Source organism: Patella vulgata, chromosome 4, assembly GCF_932274485.2.
Source record: "Patella vulgata chromosome 4, xgPatVulg1.2, whole genome shotgun sequence".
Taxonomy (NCBI): Eukaryota; Metazoa; Mollusca; class Gastropoda; family Patellidae; genus Patella; species Patella vulgata.
The window spans coordinates 31,219,625-31,232,787 of record NC_065882.2 but is presented as its reverse complement, the minus strand read 5'-3'; the positions used below and the strand labels follow the sequence as shown (position 1 = coordinate 31,232,787).

At 35.3% G+C, this 13,163-nt stretch overlaps 1 protein-coding gene across 1 annotated transcript in view; it reads right to left on the bottom strand.

Annotated features, from left to right (window-relative positions):
- The window catches only part of LOC126817154 (structural maintenance of chromosomes protein 2), a 151,368-nt gene that overhangs the window by 89,600 nt on the left and 48,605 nt on the right, over positions 1–13,163 (bottom strand). The window contains exons 3-4 of the mRNA XM_056100213.1: positions 12,986–13,147; positions 6,389–6,499 (exon numbers count right to left, since the gene is read on the bottom strand). Coding sequence (XP_055956188.1) covers positions 6,389–6,499; positions 12,986–13,147 — 273 coding nt within the window. The remainder of the gene's footprint in view (positions 1–6,388; positions 6,500–12,985; positions 13,148–13,163) is intronic.

Here is a 13,163-nt window from a genome sequence, read left to right as displayed (position 1 = left end):
CGGTTCGGTTTCTTTCCAATAATTATCAATGAACATATCGAAGAACCTTTAATAAAACACCTAACAACCAGATCTTATGAATGAGATCTTGTCCGGACAGAACTTAGAATAATAGTAACTGATCAAAGAGTGAACATCAAACAGAACAAAGGAAATTGCCTAACAAAAAAGCATGCGTTAGTTATAAGGGATGATTTGTATGCCAAATTAAAAATATTATCACCGAGAGGGGTTCACAAGTCCGCCGCTATAAGAAATACTATAATGTGGGTATCAATAAACCTAACCTAACTCAACCCTAATGATAGATATCGGTGGACTAATGAACCCTAACCCAACCCTAACCCTGAAGAAAGATATCGGAACCCTAACCCTAATTCATCGTAGCCTGTTAGTAATTTAGCCGTGACAACCGCACCTATTTAGTGTGAAAATCCAGTTTGTTCGCGTCCCAATTGTAATTATTCTTTATTATTGAGGTCAACTATTTTGGGTAATGATTACTTACTGACAATTCAGAATGAAAGTATTGTCTACAAGACTTCGACATGGTAACAATTTGTTGTTAAAGGGGCTTCTATTATAGTCAATTATCAATTCCTTTTGATGACACGTGCGAATTCACGTAATTTGGAAACTTGATTGACAGTATGCATTGACTCAGACTCTTTGGTGCCGAAATGAATAGGTCATCATGGTATTGTGTACATGTTTGCATCAAGGTTGACGTTGACTTCTGGCGAGGTGTGCATTTAATTCATTTGTGATTTAAATCCTAAGATATAATACTTATTTGTCAGAATGGGAATGGATATTTTAATGGACAAAACTTTCGCCCACGGTAAGACCAACATCTATGTGTATAAATTTTGAAATTTTCGTAATTTGAACGAGTTTGAATGTCTTAAAAATGTCAAACATATTAATGAAGTAATGTATCGTACAGCCATAACTCTGTTTATTATATTATATAAAAGCCTGCCAATTTTTGATATTTGTTATATTTTCAATGTAAGACAGCAAAATCTGCGTGTCTAACCGTGTTAAATTAACATTCTTTATTTTGCATGCCGGAGTAGCTGATATTCGACTACGATATGATGACTGCGGTGCAATTGCACTATAAATAAACCTAGCTATTTTAAAACATTTACATGTACGGATGTGCTGACTGTACATGCATGGAAAGTCCGACTTAAAGGGGCACGGTGCGATATAAGGGATGGTTTTTGTGCCAAATTAAAAAAAAATATCACCACCGGTTCAACGAATGATTTTAACAGAAGATGTCACCTGCTAATATGATGATTAAGTATTCTTTTCACACGGCGCATACGCTAACCTTTAAGTCTGTACCGATTCAAAAATTGAATTATCTTTTATATCCACATTTTTAAATCCCGAGTTTTATCGTAAATAAAATTAATAGAAAGTATTGTTTACAAGAATACGACATGGTAACAATTTCTTGTTAAAGGGGCTTCTATTTTAGTCAATTATCAATTCCTTTTGATGACACGTGTGAATTCACGTAATTAATTAGGAATCTTGACTGACAGTATGCATTGACCCAGACTCTTTGGTGCCAAAATCAAGGTATTATCCGACTGATACATGTGTTCAGCAAGGTTGACGGTGACTTCTGGCTATGTGTGCTTGAAAACAGGACATGAAGGCATATATTACTTGTTCGGGTGTGATTTATCAATTTAAAATGCATTGTGTGACATATTTGTCCGAATGGAAATGGCTATTTCGATGGACAAAACTTTCGCTAACGGTAAGACCAGCATCTATGTGTGTAAACTTTGAAATTTTCGTAATTTGAATGAGTTTGAAATAGAAGATCGATGCAAGTCTTAAAAATGTCGAACATATTGATGAAGTAATGTACGGTACAGCCATAATTCTGTTTATTTTATTATTTAAAAGCCTGTTTGATTTTTGTTACTTTTCAATATAAGCCAGTAAAATCTGCGTGTCTAATCGTGTTAAATTAATAATCTTTCTTTTGGCATGCCGATATTCGACTACGATATCACTGCCGTGGAATCGCACGATAAATAAACCCATTTCAAATCAGCTATGGATGTGCCGACTGTACATGCATGGAAAGTCCGACTTGTTAAAATTTCGCGGTGGGCGGCGGTTTAAAATAATCGCGGAGGTCCGCGGTTTATTTAAATTCGCGGAGGAATTTTAGAGCGGAATTTTGAGCGTGGCCAGAGCGGATTGATTAACTGACGCCCGCGATTTTTCATTTCCGCCCAGGTCGGACCTCGGGGAAATTTAGTACTTCCCCTTGAAGTGTACTGTAAGTTTTGTTCGCAATATACAACCGGCACTGAATCTTGTGAACCCGTCTATGATATGCAAGTATCATAAGTTATGTTCTATCTCATGTAAATCGACAGCTACAGTTTCATTAAAATCTGTTGCAAGTGGTAGACCAACTGTAGGTTAAGTCGGGGGTTTCATTAACTTCAAACATATATCACACTCGACAGAAATTTGATCTAAAATGGTAAAAGTTTTTTTGTCATCTATTCCAGCACTAACTAACAATTTCTGTAGCCTATTATAAGACGCATGACCAAACTGTCTGTGTAATTTCATCAACAGCTTCTTTTTTTTACTTCTACTCATATTTTTATCAAAAACAAATAAAACTTACATCCTCCATAAGATGGGTCTTACTCCTCCGGGAAATGTCTACACAGTAATGGTCACTAGATGTATATTCAAGATGCACAGGTTGGCCAAACATTGTTGCTGTATCATTTTTTAAATCTAAAACAGTTTCTGCCTTTTTAAGAGAAGTTTTACTAAGGAGTAATGGGATATCTGCATCGACAATTTTGATTTCAATAAAACAGTGTTTATTTCCAATATTGGTTGGTATTTTTACCTTTCCACGCGAATAAATTGTTATGCCATCTCTAAATTTAAAGCGCCTTCTACTGTCAAAATGTTCTACTTCAGATTTTTCATTTGGGTTCATATTATCTAAAAAATTTGTTAACCATTTGTATCCACAAACTGTCTTAGTGCATGCTGTATCAATTACACCAGCTCAATCGATTCTGCAACAAAAAATTTCAAGATCTTGTTTACTGAAGATCTTTTTGAGACTGTTTCAGATCATTACCTACAAATAATGTAATGTTGCACGCATCATCGTCTCCCTCTGCATCTTCAGTAAATTTTTACAAATTCCTTCTAAGTTGACAGGCATATCACACACCTGGATCTCTTCCCAAATCTGCTCAATCGGTTGGAGTCTTTAATTGGTTGCAAATTATCTGTATGATTACTTAATGCACCAGCATTGTCTGTTGTTTTTCTTCATTGAAATTGAACATTTCTATTACGACTTCCACCAGTATAATATAGAGATTATTCTTTAATAGGATGCATACTATGTGTCTAAGTACTCAGTAGTGTTAATACCACCAAAATATGTCGTAAAGCAGACGTCATATCTTTAAATTTCATGTCACTAGTAGCTGTGAGAGCCATTTGTCGTTGGCTTGTGGATAGATTAGCATTTTCAAATAGCTTGTAGGCAGGGCTGCCAACAACCAGTATCGCAGCGCAATTTGCGATACATATTTTGTCCGTTGCTAATCAAAAATTAAAATCTTGCTGTGAGAGCCATTTGTCGTTGGCTTGTGGATAGATTAGCATTTTCAAATAGCTTGTAGGCAGGGCTGCCAACAACCAGTATCGCAGCGCAATTTGCGATACATAATTTGTCCGTTGCTAATTAAAAATTAAAATCTTATGTTTTTGATTCTCAGTAAATGCGAATCATTAATATGCCTGTCATTTTGGATATTGACACGAAGATTTATCCACATTTTTCAACACTTTCAACGTCTATAAAATATCAAATAAAACTGAATTCTGTGTGTGACATTTTCTTCTCGAACTACCCAGACTCAATTCATTATACTATATAATGCAGGGACATAACTCTATAAATTGGGACTATTAAACCGGATATAGGGAATCAAGTAGTACCACTCATGTTGCGAGACATGTCAATTTTGAGTAATAATATCAGTATTCAATTTGAAAAAAATAAATTCAGTGTATCCCCCAAGTATTGTAAATAAAATATAAAAACTAAATACATGTACCGGTAAACATAATAATAATATTGTAAAATGAGAAATCAAAGTAAGAATTCCTGTAAAATATTATTGTTTATATCGCGTGCGTCTGTTAATCGAGATTATTCGTAAAATACGGTGTGCGTCCGATTGAACAAAAATAGTAACACACGATAAAAAGCAGACGAAATTGTTTTCTAACAAAGAAATAAGAATTAAAATGAGTGGGACTTCGGAAGCCACTGCCAAGAATTGGCTTCAGACATAAGGCCTAACCGAAAGTCTACATTCAGAAATGTTCACAGCTACCTGTAGCAGTGCTAAAATTCTAAAAAATCTTAAGAATGAAATCTAATAATTTGTTTAAATTAAAATTACCAGCAGCTGCTAAAAAGTAAGCGATTTTTCGTACAATCAGGGGCCATAATTCAGGAAGTTACGGTCCGATATGCGCGAATATCGAAAGGAACCGAGATCTTTGGGTTATAAACTTACATATCAAGTTTCAACAAAATCGGATAAAAATTGAGACCTCTATAGGGTCCACAACCTTGATATACCATATTTTTACGCTATTTGAGAACGAACGGCGTCCATTTTGTCCGTCGATTTTGGGCCGATTTTCATGAAATCCGAACTCAGTCGTCCTTAGGGTGTAACGGTGATGTAATAATACGTTTTTTTTAAATCGGATAAAAATTATGACCTCTATAGGGTCCACAAGCTAAAAAATTGATTTTTCCTACAATCAGGGGCCATAATTCAGGAAGTTCGGGTCTGATATGCGCGAATATCGAAAGGAACCAAGATCTTTGGGTTATAAACTTACATTTCAAGTTTCAACAAAATCGGATAAAAATTAAATTCAATTTTCAGGAAATTCAAATTCAACCTTCATTATGGTGGAATGGTGATATATTTAAACGTTTTTTTAAATCGGAAAAAAAAAAAGTGACCTCTAGAGAATCTGCAAGCTAAAAATGCGATTTTTCAAACAATCAGGGGCCATAATCCAGGAGGTTACGTTCGGATATGAGCGATTATCAAAAGGAACCAAGATCTTAGTGTGAAATGGTGATATATTCAAACCATTTTTTTTAATCAGATAAAAATTGTGACCTCTAAAGGGTCCACAAGCTAAAAATGCGATTTTTCGAACAATCAGGAGCCATAATCCAGGAAGTTACGTTTGGATATGCGTGATTATCGAAAGGTACCAAGATCTTTGTGATATAAACATAAATTTAAAGTTTTATCAAAATCTGATAAGATTTTTCAAAGTGATCAAGGACCATAACTCTGGCAGTAATTATCAGAAATCGCTGAAAATCAATAGGCTTCTTCGCCTCATGACCTTATACACTGTGTATAAATTTAAAGTCAATCGGATATAAACTTTGACCTCTAGAGCGTCCACAAGATTTTTTTAAGTGATCAAGGACCATAACTCTGGCAGTAATTATCGGAAATCGCTGAAAATCAATAGGCTTCTTCGCCTCATGACCTTATACACTGTGTATAAATTTAAAGTCAATCGGATATAAACTTTGACCTCTAGAGCGTCCACAAGATTTTTTTAAGTGATCAAGGGCCATAACTCTGGCAGTAATTATCGAAAATCGTTGAAAATGAATAGGTTTCTTTGTCTCATGACCTTAAACATTGTGTATAAATTTAAAGTTAATCGAATATTAACTTTGACCTCTAGAGCGTCCACAAGATTTTTTGAAGTGATCAAGGGCTATAACTCTGACAGTAATTAACGAAAATCGCTGAAAATCAATAGACTTCTTCGTCTCACGACCCCTAAACACTGTGTATAAATTTAAAGTCAATCGGATATTAACTTTAGCCTATAGAGCGTCCACAAGCAATTGTGGACGCCGGATGGACGCACAGACTGGTGCGACAACAATGTGGGCGTATAAAAATGTGATTTTTTGTACAACTAGGGGACATAATCCATGAAGTTAGGGTCCGATACACGCGAATATCAAAAATAACCGAGATCTTTAGGAGATCAGATAAAAATTGTGACCTGTAAAGTGTCCACAAACAAATTGTTGATGGACGGACGGACAGGGGCGACGACAATATACGTCAACTTGAAAATGTGTGCATATAAAAAAAAATCTGTCAATAAGTGTATCCTCCATCACATTCACAAATGAATTGTTAACTGCTGAACCAAAGGACAGGGTGACAACATAGTACGCCCTCAATGAATTGTGTGCATACAAAAAATAAATGCTTTCCATTGATACAGAACTTACAGACTCAATCTCTCTGAGTTTAGCATCTTTCTTTTCTATAGTTTTCCTCACAACCTCTTTTTTAGACTCATATAATCTAGTTCCAGCTGCCTCTTCTATCAAAGATAAAATCTGTAAAATTAAAAACAAGAATCCTGGTTACCAACTTATCCAGAAATTCAAGAAATGAGGACAAAGATAGGTAGAGAAGCAACAAAACATTATGCACACAGAAACTAAGTCATCCAAGCAGTCAACAAGAGTTGTCGCATATTTATTCTTTTGTGGGTAATTGGGGGCATTTAATGAAACATTTATAACACACTAAAATCTGATTGCGAGTAACAGCTCATTAAGTAATTATCAGAAAATCATTAGAATTTGTTTGGCTTTTAGTTCTGCCCCATGCTAACGTTTAGTGTACAAAACATTTACGAGCGTGTCCGCGAGAAAACCATGCAGAAGGTGCTAAGGCTTCAATCACAGATTTTGACCAAATTTGGTTTATAAGTTGGGAGAGTCCCAAAACACATCAATGTGCAATATTAGATAAATCTTTCAATTCCTGTATGAGAAAATTGAAAAAACATTTTTCATATGGTGAAATTGCCAAAATCTGTCTTTTATCGATGACTCAGTGCTGTTACCACAATATTAACTTCAGACGATTCTGGCGAACGAGATCTGTATACGGACTGGATATCAAAGCCTGTCTAAATTCCCCATTTTTCGTCACTCAAAGTTTGACGCCCTATAGCTACTTCTTTCATGGGGTGGGTTTAACAAATTTATGCTCACGTGAACAAGCAACCTCCCAACATTTGATACAAAAAATAAAGATAGGTTGCCAGGCAAAGAAACATACGCCCACAGCAGCTAAATCGTCCGGGCAGTCAACAAGAGTTGTCGCATATTTTTACTTTTTTCGGTAATGAAACATTTATAATACACTAAAATCTGATTAAGAGCAACAACTCAGAAAACCATTAGAATTTGTTTGGTTTTTATAAAGTTCTGCCCCATGCTAACGTTTTGTATACAAAACTTTTAATACTGTATCATGGATTTAGCTGTTCCAAGTCATAAACATTCATTGAAAATCAATATACTTGTTCGCCTCAAGATCTTAAACTCTGTGTATCAATCTGAAGTCAATCGGATATTAACTTTGGCCTCTAGAGCGTCAACAAGATTTTTCAAAGTGATCAAGGGCCATAACTTTGGCAGTAATTATCAGAAATCTTTGAAAATCAATAGGATTCTTCGCCTCGTGACCTCAAACACTGTGTATAAATTTAAAGTCAATGAGATTAACTTTAGCCTTTAGAGCATCCACAAGGTTTTTTGAAGTGATCAAGGGCAATAACTCTGGCAGTAATTATCGAAAATCACTGAAAATGAATAGACTTCTTCGCCTCATGACCTTAAACACTGTGTATAAATTTAAAGTCAATCGGATATTAACTTTAGACTCTAGAGCGGCCACAAGGTTTTTCAAAGTAATCAAGGGCCATAACTCTGGCAGAAATTATCGTAAATTGCTGAAAATCAATAGGCTTCTTCGTCTCATGACCTTAAACACTGTGTATAAATTTAAAGTCAATCGGATATTAATTTTGGCCTCTAGAGTGTCCACAAGATTTTTTGAAGTGATCAAGGGCCATAACTCTGGCAGTAATTATCGGAAATCGCTGAAAATCAATAGGTTCTTCGTCTCATGACCTTAAACACTGTGTATAAATTTAAAGTCAATCGGATATTAACTTTGGTCCCTAGAGCGTCCACAAGATTTTTTGAAGTGATCAAGGGCCATAACTCTGGCAGTAATTATCGGAAATCGCTGAAAATCAATAGGCTTCTTCGTCTCATGGCCTTAAACACTGTATATAAATTTAAAGTCAATCGGATATTAACTTTAGCCGCTAGAGAGTCCACAAGCAATTTTGGACGCCGGACCACCGGACGGACGGGGGCGACGACAATATACGACAATATTGACTTGACAAAAACTAGGTAAAGGAAACAATAACCCATGAAATTAACCTGTAATTTCCCTATTTTGGAGATAATTAACCGTAGTAGATAAAAAAAACCTAACAATTTATTTTCCTTTTTATTCATATGGTGTTTACTACCAACCCTAAAATACATTAGTATCTGTTTTATAAAAATATCTTGAACAAAATTATTTCAAAGGCCTGTAATCGTTCATGGCTCATCTGGCGTCAACGGGAATTGACTTCTGCAGTTGTCCACGACCTTCCATTGGAGTTTCGACGTGCTCAATCTTAACAAACATATCCATTACTCTCAAATAGACATTATTATAAATAAAATAATCCAACGAAAATGAAAAATTCACCTAAAAATGAGATTCGAACCACCAACCGCATGACTTCCCCCGACCCACCCTCTCACCGAGTTGCTTGTCCCAGGGCCCCAAGGTCCATGTCGTGGGCCCTGTTCAGGGGGTTTGCCTAGGGCCTCTCTTATTCTAAATCCGGCCCTGAAGGTGCAGCTGACGGTGCCCGAGAGCTGTAGCTACCATACTACACTGTTCAATGTCACCCACTTCGACGCAATTAGGCTTCGTTGCCGTTAATATTTAAGCTTCCACATTTCTGTATTGTGGAAATCAGTGGATGTGTCCCAAAATGAATAATGGAAACATGCTCTGAAATTAAACATTTTGTAGCCATTTTCGGTAACTTGTTTGAAAATGAAATCTTAAAGAGACAATACAACAAATATGTTAAAGGGACAATACGACAATACCAAATATACAATAAATACAAATACACACTTATATAGAGTACAACATGGTACAAATAATGGCTATGGATATGATGAAAACATATAAAAGTCAAAAAATTTATTTCTCTAATTAAATTTGCAAAAAAATGTATCACAAAAGCTTTTTTTTAGCACTTTTCAATAAGCTGTATATTTTAAGTATGTTGCATTCCGGTCATTTTTTTTACACCTATGGATACTATGTGCTTAGCACTTCAAAACCATCCAAAGAAATTCTACTTGCGACCATGAAAGAAAAAGTTACAGTGTATCTTTTTCTGCACTATAAGGACAATGTGAATATGGTACCCTAAAACAAGTCCACACAAAATTAGTATGTACTGATTTTTTTTTTTTCAAATTAGTGCTGGGGTAGAAGTTGACCACCCGCTTTATCAGACAGGGTCAAAATTAGAAGGTTGCTATTCCACCATAGAATGCAGTCTGTGCTTAAAAAAGGTGATAAATACACATGTGAAAACCGCAATTTTACCCATAAAATGAATAATTCCTGTACAGTCCTTTAGAGCGACATCAGACTGTAACCACTTCAGCATGTTACCTCTTGCCCCTAGGGGGTGTCATACCATAAGTTTGATCAAAAACTTCCGACCCCCCATCTTAGCACTTTTTGCGATTTTTGCATGGTCTTCTCGCGGATACACTCTTAATATCATGGATTTAGCTATTCAAGTTATCAAAATTCATCTCAAGACCTTAAACTCTGTGTATCAATCTAAAGTCAATCAGATGATGACTTTGGTCTCTAGAGCAAGATTTTCAAAGTGATCATGGGCCATAAGTCTGGTAGTAATTATCAGAAATCATTGAAAATCACCGGGCTTCTTTGTCTCACGACCTTAAACACTGTATTTAAATTTAAAGTAAATCGGATATTAACTTTAGCCTCTAGAGCGTCCACAAGATTTTTCCAAGTGATCAAAAGCCGTAACTCTGGTAGCAATTATCGGATATAGTCGAAAATAAATATACTTCTTCTTCATTTAGAAATGAAAACATTTACAACACATGAAAATCTGATTACAAGTAACAACTCATTTGGCTTCTAGTTCTACCCTATTCTAACATTTAGCATACAAAACATTTAATATCAATTTCCATAATCATTAGAAATCATTGAAAATTGACAGGCTTCTTCATCCCATGAGCTTAAACACTGTGTATAAATTTCAAGTCGATAGGATATTAAATTTAGCCTCTTAAACGTCCACAAGATTTTTCAAAGTGATCATGGGCCGTAACTCTGGCAGTAATTATCGGATATACTTGAAAAGTCGATCGAATATTAACTTTAACATCTAGAGCGTCCACAAGATTTTTCAAAGTGATCAAGGGCCATAACTCTGGCAGTAATTATCAATAGGTTACTTTGTCTCATGACCTTAAATACTGTGTATAAATTTAAAGTCAATCGGATAATAACTTTAGCCTCTAGAGCGTCCACAAGAATTTTTGAAGTGATCAAGGGCCATAACGCTGGCAGTAATTATCGGAAAATGCTGAAAATCAATAGGCTTCTTCGTCTCATGGCCTTAAACACTGTATATAAATTTAAAGTCAATCGGATGCTAACTTTAGCCTCTAGAGCATCAACAAGCAATTGTGGACGCCGGACCAAAGGACGACGGACGGACGGGGGCGACAATATACAACCACATTTCAATGTTGTCGTAAAAAAAGTGATTTTGACAAAATTTGTTACTGACTTACCGCTAAGTTAGCTGACTTTCTAATGGGAAATTAAAATGCGAAAAAAATCTTAAAAAGTGATCCTGACAAAATTGGTTATTTCTCGATAAGGGAAGATGCTAGAAGCAATTTTAGGGCATCTATATGATTGTATTCATTCAATCTATATGTCCATTTGAGTCAAATATCATAATGTTAAAAGAATAATAACTATAACTCACTTAAAAAAAAAATGTTTGTTTTAAAGGCTAAAAATACAGTTTTTGCCAAAATGATATTACTTCCGGTGATAATGAAAATGTTGAATTATTTCCATGAAATAATAAATGGCAAAAGACATCACATGATGAAAATTTTATGAAAATCGAATAATAATTGCCACTTTTATAGACCAAGAACATTGAAAAGTGACCTGTAGAAAATCGTCTATTTCTCTACCGTAGAAAATCGTCTATTTCTCTGCAACCGTACAAGTTAGAAACCATTTTCTGGTATCTGTATGATCGTATGGGTTCATTCTATTTGTTGATAGGAAGCAAATATCATAATTTAATAAAACATTACAAATCAGACTTAGAATTTAAACTTTGTATTACTTCATACTTTTACACTTTTTGCAAACAGGGGGAGTACATTTCGAACTCAACCTACATTATGGAGTAATGGTGATATATTTGAAAGTTTTTTTTAAATCAGACAAAATTATTACCTCTACAAGGTCCACAAGCTGAAAACGTAACTTTTCATACAATAACCAGCCATAATCCAGGAAGTTACATGCCAACATCAAAAGGAACCGAGATCTTTGGGATATAAACTTATATTTTAAGTTTCATCAAAATTGGAACCAGCGGCTGCCAGGCAATATACGCCCACATTTTCGAGAGATGGATAGAAAACAAGCTAAAAAGAAAGTGATTTTTCCTACAATCAAGGGCCATAATTGAGGAAATTACAATTCGATATGCGCAAATATCGAAAGGAACCGAGATCTTTGGGTTATAAACTTACATTTCAAGTTTCAACAAAATCGGATAAAAATTGTGACCTCTATAGGGTCCACAACCTTGATATACCATATTTTTACGCTATTTGAGAACGCTAAATGGACGTTAAACTCCATTTCATTTCAATCAGGGGCCATAATTCAGGAAGTTACGGTTTGCGTGAATATCGAAAGGAACTGAGATCTTTGGGTTATAAACTTACATTTCAAGTTTCAATAAAATTGGATAAAAATTGTGACCTCTATAGGGTCTACAACCTTGATATACCATATTTTTACGCTATTTGAGAACGAACGGCGGCCATTTTGTCTGTCAGTTTTGGGCCTATTTTCACGAAATTCGAACTCAGCCATCCTTAGGGTTTAACGGTGATATAATAATATGGTTTTTTAAATGGAAAAAAAATTCTAAATCGAATAAAAATCATGACCTCTATAGGGTCCACAAGCTAAAAACGCGATTTTTTGTACAATCAGGGGCCATAATTCAGGAAGTTACGTTCCGATATGCGCGAATATTGAAAGGAACCAAGATCTTTGGGTTATAAGCATACTTTTCAAGTTTAAACCAAATCGGATAAAAATTGTGACCTCTACAGTGTTCACAAGCTAAAAAGTGATTTTTCGTACAATCAGGGGCCATAATCCATGAAGTTACAGTCCCATACATGCCAATATCGAAAGGAACCGAGATCTTAGGGTGATTAACCTATATTTCAAGTTTCATTTAAATCGGATAAAAATTGTGACCTGTAGACTATTCACAAACAATTGTGGACGGACAGACGTCTGGACAGATGAACAGGGGCGACGACAATACGTCCACATGAAAATGTGGGCATATAAAAAAATTGTGACCTGCAGAGTGTCCACAAACAAAATGTGAACGCACACACACAGACGGACAGGGGAGACGACAATAAACGTCCACATGAAATCTTGTTCACAGAACGCTGAATATCAATAGGGTCCGTCCCTTTATGACTACAATGATTCACACCAAATTTGGAAAGATTCTGTCAAAAAAAAGTAGTCTATATCGCGTAATACATGTACGTCCACCTGGAAATGTGGGCATATAAAAATACTATAAACTAAATTAAAAATACCTCAGGAGGTTTCATGTTCAGAACCTTTGTGATACGACCTTGCATGATGAGGAAATGAGGATTGTTAACATTAAGCTGAACAGAATGAAAGAGATCTTGAACTCTTGTGTTATTAGCATTGCTACCATTTATAAGGTATTTATTTCTTCCACCAATAACTACCTAAAAAGGAAATACA